Source organism: Phoxinus phoxinus (assembly GCF_949152265.1).
Source record: "Phoxinus phoxinus genome assembly, chromosome: 8".
NCBI lineage: Eukaryota > Metazoa > Chordata > Actinopteri > Cypriniformes > Leuciscidae > Phoxinus > Phoxinus phoxinus.
Window position 1 is genome coordinate 34,878,476 of NC_136883.1, and position 24,150 is coordinate 34,902,625.

General features: G+C 38.6%; 1 protein-coding gene across 1 annotated transcript in view; it reads left to right on the forward strand.

Moving 5' to 3' along the window:
* Window positions 1-24,150, forward strand: part of map3k10 (mitogen-activated protein kinase kinase kinase 10) — a 38,277-nt gene that overhangs the window by 6,255 nt on the left and 7,872 nt on the right. The window contains exons 2-7 of the mRNA XM_079621591.1: window positions 14,688-14,868; window positions 16,160-16,308; window positions 19,225-19,400; window positions 20,637-20,883; window positions 22,944-23,066; window positions 23,364-23,499. Coding sequence (XP_079477717.1) covers window positions 14,688-14,868; window positions 16,160-16,308; window positions 19,225-19,400; window positions 20,637-20,883; window positions 22,944-23,066; window positions 23,364-23,499 — 1,012 coding nt within the window. The remainder of the gene's footprint in view (window positions 1-14,687; window positions 14,869-16,159; window positions 16,309-19,224; window positions 19,401-20,636; window positions 20,884-22,943; window positions 23,067-23,363; window positions 23,500-24,150) is intronic.

Below are 24,150 nucleotides of genomic sequence, written 5' to 3' on the forward strand. Positions count from 1 at the left end.
ACTCAACATTTGTGGGAGTATTTATATGAATCACGCTAGGTGATTTACTAAGGTTTGCGCTTACATTTACAGGTATTTGTGGCATTATTTACCTCCCAAAAAAAGGATGTCTTAAACCAGACGTGAATTTGCGCTGCTCTTGGTAAATTGCGTTGTTCATTATGGAAATGATCCGGCTGCGTCTGTGTTCTTTCATTTGCGTGTCGTCAGTAGATCTCACGCAGAGATTTTCACTCCCATCGGTGCTTTCATGGAATTGCACTCTCACGCTAATTTGCCCTGTTTAGTACCATAAATCTGGCCCTAAGTTTAAGAAGCGAGACCTGTATTTATAGTAAAACCATAATTTTCCTATGTGTCCTCACTCTCAAGTAATGTTGGCAAGTCTGTAAATCATTTTTCTGTTTTATTGAAACGCCCAATGAAGCAATTCAGCCCAATTAATTGAATTTCCCAGCATTACTTGAGAGACAGGACATTCTAGGAAAGTGTGCTTGATACATTCACTCCTCGTCTCTGTCTCTGCAAGCACTCACTGCCCTCCGCGCTCAAAAGCAGCTCTATGCAGGCGTGAATATTGGTAATGAATTCATGTCATACACGTTGTTAATTGTGAAGTATGTCCAATATGCTGTTCGGCTTCTGGTGTTTCTGTTTGCAACAAACATTGCACGTAGACTGCATGGAATAAATCCATGACCTTCAATAATCCGTTTTACTTGAATGTGCATCACAATAGAGGAAAAGATCTGATGCTACTTCCGTTAAATAGTGACTTTAAACACTGTGATGTAACGAGGGGTGCCATGCATGATTATAAATGTATATTTATATTGTTCACGGATCGTTTTGGGAAATAAATTTGATTATTTATGATTGATTTACTCTTTTCATATAGGCTTTATCCAATAAAAGCAAGCTCCAGCGCTGACTGTGATGCTCTTCGGCATATTTAAAACATCTCTGTTTTGGTGGGAATTGGGATCTGTAGTACAGGTGTGTTTAGAGGCTGTGTGTACTGGCCGTCTAGGCATGTGTGTGTGAGTGAGAGCGAGCAACTAGTGTAGGTCAGTGTCTTTCTTAGTTTAAACTTTGACACAGTTTAAATGCAAGCCAGATAGCAAATACACACAGTATCTGCCACAAAAATCAATAAAGAGACAATAAAAAGTAGGCCTGGCGGTCTTGGTTAATGAACTGAAGACCGTAGGCCTCATATGACTGAGTAAAACTGTTCTAGTTAATATATAACCAGACACATTTTTTGCAGGCATGAGAATTTCTTAGTTGTTTTCTATTTAAAGAGTTAGAGTCCAAGGTTTGGCTCAGAACTCACGTGACGCATAGCAAAGAAGACACACAAAGTGCTTATCCACACCCAAACTGAGCATACACTATAATACATCACACACAGACGTTTACTACAGACGGCAGCATCACATAGCCAATTACCAAAGCAAGACCTGCCCAGACATACACACATTTACACATACAGAAGTGTCTACAGGTGTAATGGCACAGCAAACACAGACAGTGCCACACATCCACCAAGTGACAAAGCATAGAGCATGTCGTGGATATCGTGGGAAAGACACAGAGTGTATAGTGTTGTAGTCCATACCCTTGCAATGCACACTGAACAATACATGCAAATGTGACAACACAGGCAGCCACTATACTGTAGCTCTGTACACTGAACGCACTGGCATGGCCGAGTGCCTCAGATCTTGGGCACAATGCCCATGGGTGGCCTGCTCTTCTGCCATCTTACTGTGCCATAGAAGTCAGAGGAGTATTGTTGGATCACTGAAAGCAAGGCAGACGGGAGCGGGGAGCAATGCATGCCAGTGCATTGCAAGGGGGAGCAAGGCAGAGCCTCCCTAGACTAGAACAGGTTGTCCTGTTAACAGATCATTACACAGCAGCCATGTTTTATTAAGCAGTCCCTTGAGGTCAGATGGTTTATTATCTCATAGATGTTGGGTGAATTCATCTAAATTGTATCTTCGGTGAATTAAAGGGGTACTTCACCACTGGCTAAATGGGCTTTTAATAAAACATGGCTGCTTATGCAGTAGAAAAAAGGTGGAAACAAATGAAATCGGTGATACCTGACTTGAGAGAAAATGTAAAAAAAAAAAGGCTTTTGTCTTCCCTGTTGCCAAATTGGAAGGAAAACTTCAGCACCCATAATGCATTGGGCATGTTGCCGTCCAAGGCTACTCCCACCAGTCTGCTATGGATGCGCTTACGAGTCAAATAGCGCCTTGCTTTAGTAGGAAATACTTCTTAGCAAACTTTTAGTTATAATGGTGTCGACCCGGGTGCAAGAACTCATGTTGAGTTACTTTCGGTTTCCAGTGAAGTATCCAGCGCGTTTAGGCAGTGGATAATACAGAGAAAATGTTCCTACTGTTTTACAATTACTATGTATTGGGACATACTACTCCCTTGCCGTACTGTTTATAGTAGGGAATAGGGGTGCTACGAGATCTCGCAAGACTAAAATGTGCCACCGCTACATTCACATTACATGCCTCCACTGTCGTTTTGCTTTGTAAACTATTGTAAACGTCAGCTCTGCTCATCCAGCACGAGTTGCAGTCGCACACAGTGCAGTAGGAATCACAGTTCACCATGGCGGAGGTGCGACAGAGCCTCAAACGTCTGATAAATGTCTTATCTTGTAGAATGCGCGCTCAGCACTGAACTCGCTATACACAGAGTACGTGCAATCGCGAATCCCAAAGTGAAAGTAAAACGCGAGCTCCCTGATGCGCACAAATTAGGCTGCATACATACAATAGCCTGTCTCAAAAAGGCACCATCTTTTTATGGTACATTTTAAGGTAAATATGTTTGTTATAAGTTGGTTATACAAAACCTTCACATGGTGTGTTTGAGTTTTTTTGTTTTGTTTAATACCATGCTTTAATTGTTAAAGAACAGCCAATGAAGAAGAAGTGTGCCAGGCAAGTGTGACAACACACAGATAAGCGGAGTAGCTCTGGCAGGCAGGTGCTTTGGTGACTGTCAGGTGCTGCTTGTGTCATGGAGTGTCTCTTTGCATGTGCCTGAGGTGACATTTACCTCAAAGAGGCCTGACAACTGCACAGCTGACACAGAGAAAAGCTGGCTGTCCGCAGGTACATTTAACCCTGTGGGAGAGGGAGGCCAACTACACCGCAACTGAAGAGAATGTCAGTAAAGTTTCAGATTATTTACTTGAAATAAACTATTGAAGATAAATTAAAGATGAATACTGGTATCCAGGTGGATGGTACACAATTGGTGGTGGTTGAGGAGATTCCCCCTTCCATGTAAAGCGCTTTGAGTACCCAGAAAAGAGCTATAAAAATCTAACAAATTTTATTTTATATAATTATTATTAGTGTTTGGAGAGGATTAAAGAGTGAAAAGAAATGACCCTGTTCTGTAGTTCTTTCGCTGTTCTCTCTTCCCTATTCAGGCAAATTTTCATGCAGTTCCTGGTTGGTGGTTTGCATTCCAAATGTCCCTAAAAGAGGCTCAATGTATGTCTAGAGAACAAGGCCCTCATCAGTACAGCACAGGTTATAATAACACTGTTATCTATTTACATTACCGGCAGTCTAATATTGACATTCGTACAGAGTCGGGACAGAAATTTGACTCTAATCGAGAATGTGGAAACTCAAGGACTTTTAAAAAGCAGAGACAACAAAAGCAGCAGCATCTAATGTCTGAAAGTCACCATGCAGAAGATCATATGGGTACAAAGCCATAATAATATCTCTCCTGGAGGGCAACGTTGTGCCGTGCTGGAACTGATTAAAGCTCAGTGAGCCGTTGGTGTCGCTTCTGCAGCCAACCAAAGGTATCGGTGACACGAGGTCTTCCAATGTAAAATCAAGAGCACGCACGCTCTAGGACTGAAACCCTGTGCACATGTAAATGAATAGTTTCTTGCTTTCTAATGTGTTTATTAACACTTTATTAGGGATGGGAATCGTGAAGTAGTCCAATTCCTCTGAATGAGTATAGGCTACTCTTTTTTTTTTTTTTTGAAGAAAAAGTACATACTTTTGAGTATTTAGAAGAAGACAAGCTTTGGGAAGTAAAATCACATCATAAAATGCATTGTCGCACATCTGCCATGTCTGTAGTTTTTAACCTGTTTTATTAGTGTAGTTCTGCACCAAATCCTCATCCATAGCGCAATGGGTTGTGGGCAATATTAGCCATCAGAGTGTGAACGGATCCACACTTCGAAAATCTACTGGAAATAGTAGACCATTCGGGGACTTTTGGCATACTCTTTTCAAAATACAATGCTTTGGGACACACTTATTCTAATCTCACATACTATTTAGGATGGATAGTATGCATGCATGTTGGGACGCAGGTCCACTACACTAGGTGCGCTGCATGTTTTTGTTTCACTTTTTAAAAAATCACTAATTTGAGTAATTTGTTCAGGAATCAGGCTAAACTAGTTGCTCTGTATGTTTTTGATTCACAAAATGAACTGACTCATTAGAATCAAGAGTTTGGAACCAGTGTCACACTTATGGTTGTAATCCAACACGCTTGAATAAGCAGAACAAAGTATTTAATGAACACAAAGAACACCAAGGAGAATCGTACACTTGCTACACATAAAACAAAGGCGACGACCAACAACCAACTGAGCTAAACAGGGAGTATAAATACACTGTCTGGGACACAAACAAGGGAACTAAACAAGACACGGGTGAAACTAATCAGTGACTAAAGAAACTAACAAGAAGGCTAAACAGAAAGGAAACACAGGCACATGAACAAAAAGACAATGAAACCAAACAATCCTGACAATAACACTACACTGGTTGTGCTGTATGTTTTCGATTCACACTAGAGATCATTCTCCACCCTGACTGTATAATCTCGATATTTTATGATTTGGCTTTGATCTGGGGCTTCTCCTGTCAGATCTTGTAGTCTTGTACTGTATTCTTGGCAAAATAACCACATACTATACTAAAGCTACTGTGAAAGGGCACTTTAAACATGGCTTTATGACATGAATGGGACATCAGTCTCAATGCACACTATAAAGCCATATATAGGCCTAGCTCCTTTTCAGTCCTTCTTTCATATTGATATATTTCCACATCTCTCACTCTCGTTTTCTTTCTTTTGCTGCATTTTTCTTATGCTGCTTGCTGTCTGAAATATCCACGTCACTTCCTGTGTTTAGCACTCCTACATATAAAGCACACAAAGCCACAGCACAAGAATACAAGTACATACTTATGCAAACACGCACACACACACACACACACACACACACACACACACACACACACACACACACACACACACACACAGATGATATGCCCCATTTCCTCTTGCCCTTGCTTCATTCCTTTATTCTCCTTTCACCCATTCCCATCATCATCCCTCTCTCTTTCTTTTTCCCCCTTTGGTTGAGTGTAAGAATGGATGCCTCGGCAGGCGACAGCTGGAATCTGATTCATACGGAGAGAGAGAGAGAGAGAGAGAGAGAGAGAGAGAATGAGGGAGAGAGAGGGGGATGAGAGGGATTGTCTGTAGGGCACAGTGATAAAGAGGAAATGCATGCAGTCTCCCAGAGACTGCTGAGGATAGGGAGGAAAAGGGGGCCACACTCAATGATTGGTCCAAACAAGCCCCGCCCAGCTTAGTCATGCCTCTGCTGATTGGTCCACAGCCATGCTTGCCACCAGCGCTCTTAGTCAATAACCTTTTCAGTGAAATTCTGCTTTGATGGCTGTTTATGTCACTGTGCTGAAACCAACTAGATAAGAATAATATCTGTCCATAAATATACATACACTCTAAAAAATGCTGGGTTATTTCAACCCAATTTTGAGTCAAATATGGACAAACCCAAATCTTGGGTTAAAAAGTTTACCCAACGGCTGGGTTTGTCCATATTTGACCCAAATTTGGGTTGAAACAACCCAGCATGTACACTTAAAATATGTTTTCAGGAGACTATTTTCAAAGCTGAATATAAAGACCTTCTGTATTAGGGTAAGTGATGTAGCTAAAAGTTAAATCGCAAAAAAAAGCATTTTAATTATATTTGATGCCTTGATATTTATGTATTTGCTCTGAAATGGAGTAGAATATCATAAAAGCCATAGCCAAGCAGATTCAAATGCTTCACACCAAGAACGATAACTATAGATAACGATAGATATCGTTCTAATAATCGTTCAACGAGTCGGTGTTTCCCGAAACCATAGTTCCAACAAACATTCGTAAACAGCATCGCACAGTAGTGTGGTTGGAACGACAGCTCTCGACCTGTGTAGGGTGACCACCTGTCCCGCATTCTGCGGGACAGTCCCGAAATTTGAAGCTTTGTCCCGCGTCCCGCAAGTCATAAACAGTGTCCCGCATTTTAATTTTGTCTGTATTTTATTTAATCGTCCTTAAATAATACAATTCTACAATTTAAAAAATTGATAATAAGAAAACACTGAACATGCGCAGCGCAGCCGTTATTATTGGTTCTAGCCAGAGCGGGAAAACAAACACTGAGAAGAAAAAAAGAAGAAAAAAACACACACACACACACACAAAAAAATATTAATTCAAGATGCACTGAATCCGGTAAGAACGCATTCAATCTTTCTATTCTTCACTAATGGAATTTATGTGCTTATTTGGAAATGTGCTTTTTAGCGATTGGATTATTATTTTCATTTAATTATTTAGATTGAATAGACCCGTGCTGTTAAAATGAGTTTTATATTAATAGTGACGTTCACAGCGCCGGTCAGCGCCATCATTAACATTTTTATAAAGCCTATTAGCAATTTAAAGCATGTTAACATCACTGCAAAAAGACATCTAATATAAAATCAATATTTATTCACCTAGTATAATAATAGTAAGTTTTCTCCCTCGTGTCCCGCATTGTCCCGCAAAATCAGGTCTGCTGACCTGCAACAGAGCAATAGCCAGGTGGTCACCCTTGACCTGTGGTTAGAACTTACATTCAGTATCTGATATATTGCTCCCTATAGACGCAGGTCCAAAAATAGGAACTCCTAAGAAACACAAAGTGAAGGATTCGCACTGCTACGTCAGCATGTGAGTCTGTAAAATGTCTCTCTCGGCAGTGTAATGTTGTGTAGGCCTAACTTGGGCAGGTAGAATGAAGGGGAACAAGGGACCGGATTCAGCCACAGTACCAGCTGTTTGTTCTTGCCTTCAGGGGACCGTTTCATTTCACGCTTCTGAACGATATATGGCACTGAGGGGAGAATCTGTGCCTTCAGATTAGAAGATATGGAAGAGGGGGCGACTCTCCTATTGATTGAGACACAGACCTTTTCAGGGAGACAAAGAGGACAGAGTGGGTGAAAGAATATGTTTCACAGACAGCTTGTCTCTTTCTTGAACTGAAAGCCTGACAAATCAGGCAACGTTTAGGACTGTGACAAGCCTATGCCAGATATTACCATGGATCACAAAACCAGTCATAAGTCTATGATATTTGTGGCAATAGGCAACAATACATTGTATGGGTCAAAATTATCGATTTTACTTTTATGCCAAAAATCATTAGGATATTAAGTAAAGATCATGTTCAATGAAGATATTTTGTAAATTTCCTACCGTAAATATATAAAATATATATTTTTGTGAGTGAATGCAGCACAATCGTGAACATAAATGGACAACTTTAAAGGCCATTTTCTCAATGTTCAGATTTTTTTGATCCCTCAGATTCCAGATTTTCAATAGTTGTATCACAGCCAAATATTGTATAATATTGTAAATATTGTATAATATAATAATATCCTATCCTTACAAACCATACATCAATGGAAAGCTTATTTATTCAGCTTTCAGAATGATTATGTATAAATCGCAATTTCAAAACATTGACCCATGTGACTGGTTTTGTGGTCTAGAGTCACATATTGTAAAATGCATATTTCCTGTCCTGGATGCTGATTGGTCAAAATTTGTTCTAAAAACAAGCTATATAGTAATAGTGATCAGCACAACAACTCAACCTCTTTATTGGTTAATAATAAATCAATGACTGTTCAAATATTTTTATCAGCCGCTTGACTTTAAACTGCTGGACGATGTGCCGTTCTCATGGATCGACAAAGAGATAAATGGTCTAGTCTCCAATCGGATCATGAAGGGTCAAGGGTCAAATTGCTTGTTGTATTGACAAATAGTTAAACAAGGGTCGCAGTGTGACAGATGTGTGTGCCATGACACCAAACACACTGCACTTTATCATCATCAGGCTTGGGTTAAAGTAGCTGCAGATGGAGACATATATAAAGGAAATGCTAATTAGGTTGTATTTGATGTCAATTGGGGGCCAGATTGTATAATACTTTGGAATGCTAGGATTGGCCAATCAAGTTTTATATATATATACATAAATGCACAGAATGTAAATAAAGTATGAATACAAATGTAATGAATGGGAGTTATGGTTGATGTCCTGTGCTGATGGTTGGCTTGAGATTGTTTGATGTGAGATTGTTGCGAGTGGTAAAACCTGTGTGACTGTCCTCTCATATATCATCCCAACACATAAACACACACTTACATGCATGCTGTGAATGGCCAGCAATAGCCCTTGGTGACGAGCCACAACAGAACTTAATTGGAACAAACATGCACGTATATGCAGTGTACACACACACATTTACCATTGACACACCCTCGCTTGTTCAACCTCAAACATGTTCAACCAATGTGCTTCGTGCCTCTTTGTTTACTCCCATGAACACACTCTCTCTCTCTCCTCGCATATATTCACACAATCCTATATATTCTTTCTCTGTGACGGGCACACACACACACACACACACACACACGCGTTCACCCCCTGATAACCCTCCGGTGGCAGCCGTCCGTCCCTCAGCGTGACATGGCCTGGAAGACAGCGACGTAACAATGACTTATTAACATTGTGAGCAGCCATCTCCTATTCTCCTAATCGCCCCTCAAACCAGAGTCAGACACACACACACACACACACACACACACACACACACTCTCTCTCTCTCTCTCTCACACACACACACACACACACACACACACACACACACACACACACACACACACACACACACTCTCTCTCTCTCTCTCTCTCACACGCACACACACACACACACACACACACACACACACACACACACACACACACACACACATTTAGAGAGAGAGAGCTGGGTAAGATTTTAACAGTCATGCTTTACAAATTCACTAAGAAATATTACATTATTAACTAACATTAATCAACAATGAGCAATACATTTGCAGTATTTATTCATCTTTGTTAACGTTAGTATCATCGTTAGCTCAGCTCCATTCAATTTAAAATTGTAATATTGCATTATTAAATGTTGAAATTAACATTAACTGCGTTTATTAAATGCTTTAGAAGTATTTTCATTGTTAGCTAATGTAAACTAATGGCAGCAAACTGAACCATATTTTAGTATCTTGAGCAGATAAATGACTTATGAAGAAATATGATTCTCAAATCACTGAAAAAAAAACTGTATCTGTCTTAATTAGTGCTTTTGTTCAAAACAAATATCAGAACATTTTTAAAACAAAAGAATTGACCTAAGAAGCAAAGCTGCCAATAATAGAACTTGTTTTTGAATATGTGTATTATTGTTGTTGTTGTTCTTCTGACAGATTTATTTTTTATTTTTTTGTCTTGTCACTTGACTCACTGCTTTGCCTCGGCAGCTGTCAAACTTCTAAGAAGATATTTTAAGCAGAAAGCAAGTCCTTGTTTAAACACATGAAATGTGTGAAGTACACAATGTTTCAGAACAAAAACAGAACATCTTTTGATAAGGAATGATAGTGTTCATTTTGTGCTACTTTCATCTAATATTTCCGGATTTCATCAATTAGGGTATCTTTAATCTTGTGAAATAATTTCACTTTTAGATATATTACATTATAATATATCTAAAAGTGAATATTATATTATATATTGTATTATATATATTATATATTATATTATATTACAAAGGCCCCAATCCAAACCACATGGCTATGATCAGATGTTCTCTCAACTGCTGTTTTTGCATCGCTGTCATTTTTGTTGTGTGTTTATTTTGTTATTGAGAGAAAAGCATTTACATATTAATCTAAACGTCGCTCTCAGCAGCGCGGATGGTGCCAGTGTTACGGTTTAACCGAATAACCGGTGACCGTGTTTATTGTGACTTTATGCCAGAAGTGAACGATCGGCCGCAGATTCATCAATTCTGCAATGTGTTCATTACGATTAAACTTTCTTACTATGTAGGCATCATTGTTAAGATCAAATTTAAGTGACGCATTTACCTGTAACGGCAGAGGCCCTTTTAACAAACAAACAAAACAAAACAAATCCTTAATACCCAGTTTCACAAACAAGGCTTAAGTTAGTCTCAGACAAAAATGCATGTTTGAGCTGCTTTAGCTGAAAGCAACTTGCACTGGTACAGTAGATCTTAAAAATAAAATGTCAGTTTCATTGTTTTGTCTAAAGATACACATCAGTAATGGGGTTTTTTTCTAAGGCACGTTTTTAAAAGCTACTTAAATGTCCTCCTAATTAAACTAAGGCCTAATCCTGGCTTAATCTAAGCCCTGTCTGTGAAACTAGGATATTAAGTAAAGATCATGTTCCATGAAGATATTTTGTAAATTTCCTACCGTAAATATATAAAACATTTATTTTTGTGAGTGAATGCAGCACAATCGTGAACATAAATGCACAACTTTAAAGGAGATTTTCTCAATGTTCAGATTTTTTTGCACCCTCAGATTCCAGATTTTCAAATAGTTGTATCTCGGCCAAATATTGCCCTATCCTAACAAACCACACACCAATGGAAAGCTTATTTATTCAGCAATTTTAAAAATGCGACTGGTTTTGTGGTCTAGGGTCACATTTAGCGGTTGAGGTTTAAACTGAAAACATAGCCACTCCTACAAATCTTGGATGTAAACAAATAAATATCGATATTTTTTTTTTTTGAGAATAAATACAGTATCGCCAAACCTAATATCCTAATATTCACACGATACTTTCTTACACCCCCCAGTAAAGAGCATGTTATTGGATGTGAGACTCTGCTGGGAAAGAGAGAAAGGCTCCACCTGTTCAGCCTGAGATTGTGATGTGCTGGTCAAACAGAAACTCAGCTGTGTTCCCTTCCTGTCTCTCTCAGCTCCCGTTTGCATATGTGTGGTGATAATGGAGCAGCAGACTGTACTCCACCCTTCCCCACCCCACTCAAACCAGTCCAGCTGACTATTGACACTCCAAACATTTCCATAGCCTGCCCGCACACGGAAACACAGGAGGAAACGCAGGGAGGAGAGAAAGAGCAGGGCACCACATCACTCTCATACACACTCACATATTTATATATAAATGTATATATGTGGTCTATATTTACAGGGCTTGACATTAACTTTTTTTTTTTTTTTTGCTCATCAGCCACTGTGGCTAGTGGATTTCCAAAGTTACTAGCCACTTAGCATTTTTACTGGCCACAATTTTGACATCGATATCATAGGGAAAAACTGCCATATAGACATTTTTAATATTATCTCATAATTTGGCAGCCGGTATATTAGGCTGCTGTCACTTTAAGACCTGACGCACGAATCCATTATATTGTTACACTTGCGTTTACTGTCTCAACTGTTTACGTTCACATAAAAAACGTGAATAGTCGCCAAAACTGGCATTTTTACATTATTTTGTGTGTATTTGACTGTTTAAGTGCAATAAGCAGCGTTAAAGACCACTGCTGAAATCCATATATATATATATATACGGGACTGTATATATTAGGGCTGTAAACGATTAATCGCGATTAATCGCATCCAAAATAAACATTTTAATAATATATGTATGTGTACTGTGTATAATTATTTTGTATATATAAATACACACATATGGATATATATATATATATATATTTAAGAACTATTTGCATGTATATATTTATATATAATTTATATTATATATAAATATAAATATTTTATATATAAATAAAACCTTTTTCTTAAATATATAAATGCATGTGTGTGTATTTATATATACAAAATAATTATACACAATACACATACATATTTTATTTAAACACAAACTTTTATTTTTCATGCGATTAATCGCGATTAATCGTTGCCCATCCCTGTTTTATTTATTCCACTCCATCCGGTGTGACTCATGTTTGTAAATATGGAATAGACAGAAAGTCTAGTTGAACTCTTTTAAGTCTTTATGCCAACTGTATAATCTCATGTGGATGAATGTGGCGTGACAGTGTCTTTGACCAGTGTTTCCCATCTGTTTTTGTCTTACCTGTTGACTTATATAATTCTTGTTCTAATAAACTAAGCATGCGGGTCTTAGTAGTTTCAGTAAACAGGTCTGAATTCATGGATAACAATGCCAGGATTGGTCTCTCTCCTCTAATGCCACTTCTGTGAAATATTGACATTGTGCTCCACATGCAATTTACTGGCGCCTGTCTGTTCTGTGTATGCGTGTGTAGTTTAAAGCTCGTCATGTGTCTCGATTGGGATGTAAAACTAAGCTTGTGTTGTGTTTAGATGAGTGTGCACTTTACCTTAGTTACGTGAAAGAGAGAGCTTGTGTGTGTGTTTAAGAGATCTTGTTTCTCTTCCCTGCACACATGCTACTGGCTGATAAATATTTGATATCGTATAGAGCTTCAACTCCCTCCAAAAGTCTAGAAGTCTTCATTTTGTTGAGTCTGTTTGTGACCCAATTCATTTTATTACTTGCTTAATAATTTCTTAATGTTCCTGGTATTATGAACGATTCATATTACATTATTCCATTCCGGAATACATGGAATTTATTCTATATTTTCATTATGTACACTACTGTTTAAATGTAGGGGGTCGGTATGATTTTTAATACTTTTTAGCTAGAATAATTGTAATTTTACAAAATATTTCCATTTCAAATAAATGCTCTTCTTTTGAACTTAAATTTTTTAAAATATGGATTCCACAAAAATATGAAGCAGCACAACGGTTCAATATTGATAATAATAAGAAATGTTTCTTGAGCAGCAAATCAGCATATTAGAATGATTTCTGAAGGATCATGTAATTTCACGTGATTTTTTGTCACACTTCATGGTCCAATTGATACCGGATCCTATTCTGAGAATAATTATGTCCTGTGTCCTGAATGTTCAAGGACAACGTTTTTGCACTTCAGTTAATGTGTAGAAGATAATGTTCACAGAATTAAATGTGACATTTTGAAGTGAGTTGAGACTTATTTTATTAATTTTTTTGTAATGCCTTTGAATAATATGGGGGACATGAATCGCAATATATTGCAGAATCGAATCGCAATGCTTGCTGTATCGCAATATGTTAAGAATCGCAATAATATTGAATCGTGGCCCAAATATCGCAATACTATCAAACCAATTCCCACCCCTACCGGATATATTCAAATCCTGCCCTATATTTTGTTCCCGCTGAACATATGGTTTCACTCAGAAATACGTCACATGCTAAAGTTAAAATGGGTTGTTTACCAGTTCAAAACACCTTATGAAGCCCCGCCCCTTTTCAGTGCGGCGCTCGTCCTTCTCTGTCTTCCGGTTTGTATTCCCACAGCATGAAAGTAAGATCTTACGGATTTATGCATGAACCGCTCGTTTTAAAATCTTCCCGGTCTACTGACATTTGTTATGACATTCGCTTCAAACATTACAATAACTTTAACTGCTAACTCTACAATAAGTAAATGCTAATTAGCCTACTCTTTGACAGCGATGCCATAGAAATATACAGAGCTACAGCAAATACTGAAGTTCAAACACAAATGTGACCCTGGACCACAAAACCAGTCACATGGGTCAATTTATTGCAATTGAGATGTATATATCATCTGAAAGCTGTATAAATAAGCTTTCCATTGATGTATGGCTTTTTAGGATATGACAACTGAGATACAACTATTTGAAATAAAGCATAAAAACCAAAAGTTGATTAAATCGCCTTTAAAGTTGTCCATTTATGTTCACGATTGTGCTGCATCCACTCACAAAAATACATGTTTTATATATTTACGCTAGGAAATTTACTAAATATCTTCATGGATCATGATCTTTACTTAATATCCTAATGATTTTTGGCATAAAAGAAAAATCGACAATTTTGACCCATACAATGTATTGTTGGCAATTGCCACAAATATACCCGTGCGTCATGTGACTGGTTTTGTAATCCAGGGTCTCAAATTTCTAAAGATGTCTGCACGCTTGTTTCTCTGCATCATAAGGTCTATAGAGATCTAACGTGATCTGTCGATGCATTTTTGTTTTCTTGAGGTGTCACTGTGTACACCATTCTCATATGACTCAAATGTGTGTTACATATGTTTGCACTTCAGTTTTATCTTAATTGCAAATCAAGGGTGTTGTTTTCCATCCTTGTGTAAAGCTTCTGCTCTCCGAACGATCTGGTTTGACCTCTGATGAGCGCCACTGAGACTCCTCTTTACTGGATATTACATGCAAAAGTTGTTATTGTTTCCACTATTCAGTATTCAGAAATATCAACGGTGAGCAAAAACTGTATCTTCAATCCACTCTGGGTTCATATGTCTCTGCTCTTCGTTTCAGTTCTGATCCTGGAGCCCGTGGAGAGAGACGACCTGTGTGGAAAGACTCTGAAGATCACAGACTTCGGGCTTGCTCGGGAATGGCATCGCACCACAAAGATGAGCGCGGCGGGCACGTATGCCTGGATGGCTCCAGAGGTCATCAAGCTGTCACTGTTCTCAAAAAGCAGCGATGTATGGAGGTGAGCTGCCGTCCTCCTGTGGACTGTGTTTTACAGCTTAACCCCCTTATATTGGCCACGACCATTACATATTTAAAACAGTAATATCCTATATTAAACCTAAACTAATCTAGACAAACTATATATAACTTGAAATCTTACAATTTCTAGTTTACATATTTGGTTCTGATTTATCAATCAAATTGATCAATTTGCAACAAAAATATGTTCATACTCCTGAGGCGTGTTCAGACCTTTATTTTGAAATAGTGATGAACATGAAAAATCATGAAAGAATGGTAGAAACCTCAGTTTGTTTTCATGCTAAGAGTTCAAAAGATAGCATCCATTCAATTATTTTAGAAAAAAAGGTCTGAACATGTTTTGAATATAAAGAAAAAATTATAGATTCAGCATTTGTGATGTGGCAGCGAGCTATAATGCACACACGTGATCTTTCTGTGTTTCTTAGAGGTTGAATTAATTTCAAAATCTACCAAACTTCCAATACTACTTCTGAATAGGATGTCTGCTTCATAAATTGTATGAAAATTGTAAAAATAATGGTTCAGATCACTCAAACAACATATGGAAATGGAGGCGCCCTTATATGGGCAGTAATGTCAACTAGTGGAAAAGTTTGGTACCCAAACAAAATCTCACTGAAAGCTTATTTTTGGAGATATCAAACTAAAATTTGAAACACAACTTTATATATATATTTCAAATATATATTTTATATAAAATATGAATAATAAAATGTTTAACATTGTACATTTTCATAAACTCAAACTTCTATAACTTTTCTTCTGTTTAACTTTCTTAATTTATACAAAAATCTGCCAAATGTCTTCTTTAAAACAAGACCAATCTTACATCTATATTCCAAAGCATTCTTGAATTACAATAATTTAAGTTCGGAATGTGCATTTTCATGTCTATTAAAAAAAGGGGGGTGCCGCTTAAGGGGTTAACTAGAGGTTCTGTAGCGTGGTTGACACCAGACCCTTCTCGGTTGTAACTGAGAGTGGGTTCATTCACAGCCCATTTCCAAAGTGGCGTCACCAACGGGCGTCGCTCAAATGCGTCTGTGCGCAATTGGATAGACCTAAAACCAATCAGAGCGATCGCCATTGTGTAAAGCCCGCCTCAACGTTTGTGATTGGTGCCTCGATTTGGAAAAATTGGAAATGGGCTTGAATGGGCTCTTGGCCGGACGGACTTGCAGAGCAAATCTCAAATTTGCCGGAAGTTCGTAAGGGTTTTCCCAGGCTAGAGGTTCTGTGGCTGATGATGGTCTTCTTTGTGTTAGTTTTGGAGTGTTACTCTGGGAGCTGCTGACTGGTGAGGTGCCGTACCGTGAAATTGACGCTTTGGCTGTGGCGTATGGAGTTGCCATGAACAAGCTGACCCTTCCCATCCCCTCCACCTGCCCCGAGGCCTTTGCACAGCTGCTGGGAGGTAAGAACAGTTTTGGTTGAACCCCATGAAACATGTACCTGTGAACATCAGGAGCTCTCAACTCTGGCCTTCGAGGTCCACTTTCCTGAAGAGTTTTGCTCCAACCCTAATTAAAGGGGGGGTACAATGGTGTTTCATATATTCAGAGTTGTTTACAGTGTTAAAGAGATGGATTCTCATGCTAATAATGGCCAAAGTTTGAAAAGTTATTTTGAACGAATAACAGAGAATTTCTGTGCTGAAAATCATACTTCCGGGTTGCAACACGTTTCGGCTGGTTTTTTTCTATCGTAGATCTAATGACGTAGACCAGAGTGGAACTCCTTATATGAGCATTGCTCTCGGAAAAGCGCGTTCACGCACACGTCGACCAGAGGAGAGAAAGACCGCGCTCATCGACGCGCTACTACCGGAAATCATCATCAGCAGCGCTAAATAGGAATGGTTGATGTCAAGAATGTCTCCAAAAAAGTGTGTTTTGGGATGTGAGGGAAAGTTTACCTTGTTCAGCTTCCCAAAGAACCCAGTGTTACTGGAACTGTGGATGCAGTTTGTATGTTGTGGATGCTCCCGCTTGACTCTATAGCTCCGCCCACGCCCAGAATCAAGGACCTCGGCTTTTTCCGGATAGAATCGGAAAGCTGTATTTTTATTTTATAAATATGATGAAACTAAAGACTTTTTGGAGATATGAAGGACGCACTATTACTCTATAGGTACTCAAGATTAACATGAGATTGACTGAAACTAAGTATTTTACCCCCCCTTTAAACACACCTAAACAAGCTCATCAGGATTACTAATGCCAGCTACAGACTGTACGATTTCAGCAATCCTATAAGGTCGTTACAAATCACACTGTCCGACATGATATAATAAACTTGGGTACGACATGCATGTAGACTGTACGATGATGACACCGATTGAATCGTAGGCTACGACGCTAGTTATTATAGAAGAATAAACCGTCATCCGCATGAGCTAGTGGTGAACAAGTAGAGCAAGAAGAATCACACTTTGGCAATTGTGTTTTTTAAGTGCGCTGAAATAAAGAGGAGGAAGTTAAAGAGGAGAATATGGATGCGATCGTGGCTAGAGAAAAGAGGACAACTTGGCTTTCAATCCTGCAAATGGAGCTTGAGGAAAGTAGTTTTAAGTTTTCAAGTCTCGTTGATCAATACGCCATTTCATGTTGTGTTTTGATTGGCTAGTCAGTAGACGAGGTCGTAGCAGCAAACACACTGTGAGATGATCATGTGAATCTCTGACACTCTCAGAAAATGATCGCAGGCTTTCTTTGGTCACAAGATCGTGACAACAGCCGTATTTGAAGCTCTCACTGTACGGCGTAGGATCAGCGTTTAGGAGTCACAACCTCAGGCCATCTGTCATCTGGGACAGTCCAAAATCAAGTCCAAGTCCAAAGTCATAAAAACAAAGCCACATGCAAGGTTAGCCAAAAAAAAGAAGACAAGGCCATTTTTTTTAATGGATGTCAATGGAGGCGAGGCGTCACTACGCTGAATAAACCACTTTTGTGGGAAAACAGTTTATCTTTTAATGAATTGACAGCCCATTGGCTAATCTTCAACATGTTTGCTCTAAAAAATTCATTTTGGGTTGAACTATTTTTAGTATGTTTCATAAGATAAGTCACAGACAATTGAGCGACCAGTGTGATTCAGTTTCCGGCACTTCTCATTCATTTCTATGGTATCCGCAAACAGTGATTGACCTTCGCACAACTTAATGACGTCGAGGCTGTAATGTGATTGGTTATCAAGTCACACGTGATCCAAGTTAGCCGTTACGCCTTCTCCAATTGTAGAGCCTAGAGGTGTAAAGTCCAGGTTCAGAAAGTAAAAGTCCTCCTCAGTATTTTGTTCCAATCAACTGGATTTGCTAATTAGCACAGTTTTTCAGCCAGGAGAGAGAACTAATTGAGTTCATGGGTTGAATAAACATATGGCAGGACTTTTACTTTCTGACCCCTGGACTTTACACCGTATCTCCCAATAATACGATCTGACATCCTCGTAAGCGAATAATTTATTATCTTTATTTACATTGGACGGCTGGAGGCTTCCACGTCGTTCCGCCATTTTGAAAAACTAATAGCAGAGAGTGACAAAAAGCACTAAAATTTTTTACAACGCGTTTTCGTTCAGAGACAGCATCACGTGACTGAAACCAGACGGACACGGAGATCAGTGAGAGGCGCTTGTCACTGTCCCGGCAAATTTGAAAGGCTGCACGGTACTTCATAATGCAGGATCATACTTATGCCCAACCAAAGGAGATGCTTTTTACAGTCAGTGAATCATACTGTAACATTCGTTTGTTCATTGTGTCAAGTTGCAGGTTGTTTGAAATAACGAACCTCATCACCTGAAAGAAAACTCTATGAAGTGCTATTGGAAGACATGTTCATAGCTTCTTGGTACAGTACATAGCGGCTACTGTAGTTGCAACACGCATTTGAAAAAGCGAGGCGCTAGAGAGCACTATTCATTTGAATGCAAAATACAATTTCACCGCTAGATGGGAGAAATACCTACACAGTGTACCTTGCAGGCGTCACCAAACTCGGTCCTGGAGGGCCGCTAGCGAGGCGCCAGTGCTTTTTGTCCTGTAGAGTTTAGCTCCAACCCCAATTAAACACCTGAACCAGCTAATCAAGGTCTCACTAGGCATACTAGAAACTTTCAGGCAGGTGTGTTGGACCTGGTTGGAGCTAAACTCTGCAGGACAGCGGCCCTCCAGGACCGAGTTTGGTGACCCCTGCTTTAAGGAATGTGTGTTTGATCAAGGTTGGATCTAAACTCTGCAGAAAAGTAGACCTCGAGGGCCACAGTTGAGAATCCTTGCTTTACATCACATACTCACTTGTCTCTCTCTCTCTCTCTCTCTCTGTAGAGTGTTGGTGTCCTAACCCACATGGGCGTCCTTGTTTTGGGAGTATCCTAAAGAGACTGCTGGACATTGAGCAATCAGCCATGTTCCAGATGCCCCTGGAGTCTTTCCATTCCCTGCAGGAAGACTGGAGGCTGGAGATCCAGCAGATGTTTGATGAACTACGAGCAAAGGAGAAGGTATGGACCAAAAATTGATGTTTGTTTCACGTTTGATACATCTCAGGGATTTAGTAGCCTACCAGTAGCTTGTGGTGGACTCCTGAAATATTTTTAGTGCAATAGTTGAATGCATGTTTCAGTCGATATTTACACTCTTTACACGAGAAATATGGATCACCATTTACCGTATTCTATCGACCAATACTATCATACCACATAATTAACCCATTTAACTATATAATTAATATTATTTATTTAATAATATTAATTAACATACTAAATGTCACATCAAAGTATTGTCAAGTTTGTTTTTCACTTTCAAATAAAATATCTACAATAATACAGTACAATCTTTGCTTTATTTTTTTTACTGTCATTTACCAAACAATATTATTATAACAATAACAATATATTATAATTTATATTAATATACTATTTGTTAAAACCAGGTCACATCAAAGTTGCATCAAGTTTAGTACCGTAAAAGTTTAAGGACAATACATTTAAAAATATTTTTTTTTAAAGAAGTCTCGTATGCTCATCGAGGCATTAATTTGATCGAAAATACATATATAAAAACAGTAATATTGTGGCATAATATTACAATTTAAAATAACTGATTAACTTGTAATTACAATCGTATTTAAAAAATAACGTTCCTTCAGAAATAATTGAAATATGCAACAAAAAAGAATGAAATGCTGATTTGGTGTTCAATAAATATTTCTTATTATTATCAATGTTGGAAATATTATATGCTTAATATTTTGAGGAAACCGTGACATGCACAAGATTCTCTGAAATATAGAAAGTTCAAAAGAACAGCATTTATGACATCAACAATGTAAAAGTCTTTACTGTTGATCAACTTGAATGCATTCTTGCTTAATAAAAGTATTAATTTGTTAATGTTTTTTTAAATAACTATCTTATGCTCACCAAGGCTGCATGTATTTTTTAAATCAAAAATACAGTAATACTGTGGGGGGAAAAAATGTATGGACCCAAACTTTTGAAAGGTAGTGTACATTTACAGGTAGATATTTGATAAATGTAGGATCTAATAAAGATACAGTAGAGATTTTGTGTGATTAAGAGACCCATGTATGTTTACTCACAAGTATTCTGAACCAATATACAAATTAGCCTAAAAATCGTATCATCTACGCCTTAAAGAAATGACACTAACGACATGACAAGCAATAACTTGCAGGCGTAGTGGACTAGTGGTGTAAATAACTGCCTGTTCATTAGGAGTTGCGATCCTGGGAGGAAGCGCTGGCACGGGCCGCTGAGGAGCAGAGGGAGCAAGAGGAGCATCTGAGGAGGCGCGAGCAGGAGTTAGCCGAGCGGGAGATCGACATTGTAGAGAGAGAGCTCAACATCATCATCCATCAGATGTATCAAGAGAAACCACATGTTAAAAAACGCAAAGGCCACTTCAAAAAGAGCAGACTGCTTAAACTCGGCAGGGACAGCAACTGCATCAGTCTGCCATCTGGTGGGTGGAATGGGAATCTAACTATATATTTATTTATTTATTATTTATTTTTAATCAAATCATTGTTATTTTTCAGTAAAATGTGGTATATTTTTACCATACAATGCAAAACAAATCCGAATCAAATTCAAAGGAAGCCATACAATTATTTACAGATTGTAAATTGTAATGCCTGGAAAAAGTCCTTAAAGGTCCCATATTGTCAAAACTGAAATTTCCTGGCTTTTTTCATGATAGCAGAGGTCTAGTGGCTATGAAACTACCATATTAGTTTCATTTATATTATATTAGTTTCATTAAGTAGCTGTGCCTTTTCACCAGCCGTTGTGACTTCCGTATAAATGTGATGTCAGAACTACGCAGTCACCACCTCCACCAATGGTGGGTCACTCAGAAAACAACAGGCCAATCAGAAGAGAGGCTCATGAATATTAAGTATACCAAAATCGACCTGTTCTTGGCAGAGCTCCCGAGAAAGGAGCTGTAAAAATATATTGAGATGTTTTTTGGTACTTATACCGCAAATATATATTCTAAAGGACATCAAAACCTAAAATAAAACTTCAGAAAGGTGTACAATATGGGACCTTTAAAGGTGCAGTAAGCGATTTCTGAGAAACACTGTTAATATTTGATATCAACCCGAACAAACACACCTCTGCCCTTCATTGCTCCGCCCCCAAAACGCATGAACACGCAATGCAAGAGTGGATGTCTCTTTCTTTATCATAGCTGAAGCAAAGCGAAAAGGAAGAAGAAAAAATGAACTTACAGTTCACAGTATAGTCAGGCAAGAGTTTGTTGTTAGTCGCCAGCAGCTCCAGACAAACAATGACACTCAAAACTGTGGATAACATTACAACAACAGCATATCTTGGTTCTGTGAAACGTAACTATAACTATAGCAGCATCCACACCAACTGATGACAGTGTTCTGGTTATTATATAATCACCAAAACCTCACCACACTTAAAAAAAAAGTGCACAAGCTCCGATAATCCAAATAGGTGAAAAGTTGCAAAAAGACTCCCGCACAATTTATAAAGACAGCAAATGAGCGAAAAATCTTATTTCATCTTGCATTTGCATTTTTATTGTCCTTTTTCATCTTTTTTGCCTATTATAAGCACAAGCAGTTATGTTGCCTGCCGCTTGAAATGCTTAAGCTCTTAAAAGCCATGTGGATTCTGTTCATAGGCTGTCAATGTTTTTATCATTCATCCGCTGGAGAAAAATCACTCTGAAAGTGTTTCCATCGATATGGTCATTATCATTGTAGCTGTGGTGTTCACTTTCCTATTCTCATGGAATTACAGCGATTATTACATTTACATTTATGCATTTGGCAGACGATTTTATCCAAAGCGACTTACATTGCATTTCAAGGTACACATTTACATTCTTATCAGTTCTTGCTTTCCCTGGGAACCGAACCCATGACCTTGGCGTTTTAATCATCAACGCTCTTCTGTTTGAGCTCCTGGAAGGCTAATTACCATTATAGTCATTGTCCTTGGTGTGATTGTTCGTTAAAGGGGTCATGAACTGGCTTTGGTTGACTGAGGTCAACTTATGACGTTCGCTTGGTTTTTTACATTTAAAAACATCTAAATGAATAAGTAATAGGCTATTTTCTACACTGGTTTTGAGCCTAGCTCCTGAAACGCTTGTTTTTTATGGGCGTGCTGCATTGAAGACTTGGAAGTAAACGCCCACTGCTATGATTGGATAACAGTTTTGCATATTATAATGAGTTTCATGTAATGCGTGAATCGGTGGGCGGGGCTAAACAGGCGGCGTTGAAGTAGGCGTCGATCTTCTTCTGCGGAGGCGGGGTTTAATACCCTTTGACGTCAGAGATCCTCACTTTGAAAAACCTGTCGTTCGCTGTGCCTGGTGTCAATAAAAGCTTTTATTGGACTAACAAGGAAGTTTTCAGTTCTGAAACTTACAGGATATTCTTATAGTATGATGACCTCTTATATGTCAAAAGCTCAAGGAAAATTAGATTTCTCAGTTCATCACCCCTTTAAGTCTCTGACAGCATGTGTCTGTTTTAGGTTTCGAGCACAAGATCACGGTGCAGGCGTCACCCAGCGTGGACAAGAGGAAAGGTCAGGGGAGCGAAAGCACCACTCCTCCAGCCAGCCCTGGGGTCATGCCTCGCCTCAGAGCGATACGCCGTGAGTCCGGACCAGAGGAACACACAACATTCTTTTGCTTTTATATAGTGGAATAAATAATAAGTCAGCTTAGTACATATTGACGGATGCCTGCACTGCCAGGTGCCAGCCCAAGAATCAATACCTTAAGAGCTTATCGTGTCTGTGAAGTGCATTGAGACTGTCTTAGCTTACATACTTGTGTTTCTATTTAAACCATACTTCATGTAGAGTTTTGTAGCAGTAATATGTAGTTTGAAACAAATAATATTGAATATTTTCTGAAATGTGCTGCCATCGCTTGTATGTATGGTCTAGTGACACCCAGTGATGGGAGGAAGACGTGGGGCCGGACGGCAGTGTGTAAGAAAGAGGACTTAGGGACCAAGAAGAAGGGCCGAACGTGGGGACCGAGCTCCACACATCAGCGTGAGAGAGTCGGGGGGGAGGACAGGTACACCAAACGAATATTAATGGATAAAAATCTAATTTTTGAAGAAAAAAAATGCCAGCCAGAGCCAGCGTTTTTTTTTTTATCATTGTCACAAAAGTTTCATGGCTCCTAGAATATTGTGTTGAACATGCAACATATCAAAAGAAAGAACAAACCCTCTGCCTTATAAAAAAAACTGCTTTATTCTAGCTTTTTATCAACCGCACTAAATTTCATAAAAAAGCAACATTTTGAGTAAAAGGCTGAGAAAATCCTGTTTTTGTCAAAGACTTCATCCAGATCTGATTCAGAGCAATGATTAAAACACAGATCGAGTCCATCATCGTCCTGTACCTCGTCCTGGCATTTCATTCAGTGACATTAGGCAGTTTTAATTTATATGCCGTTTAATGTTGATGATCGTGTTATTTTACATATGCTTCTGCTTGCTATCGTTTGTTTCTGCTTCTTTTTCGCCTGTGTTTTGATCCGGACATTCTGTACTCTTTCAGAAGATGTGTAATAGCGCCCCCTACCGTATAACAACCTAAAGAAAACACAGAAAGCAGGAAAATTCTGTCAATGACGGGAAAACACTTAACATTGTGTGAAATTCATGCTAAACTCTTCCAAGAATTGTCATGATAGGAATTTTTACCATAAAATACCATG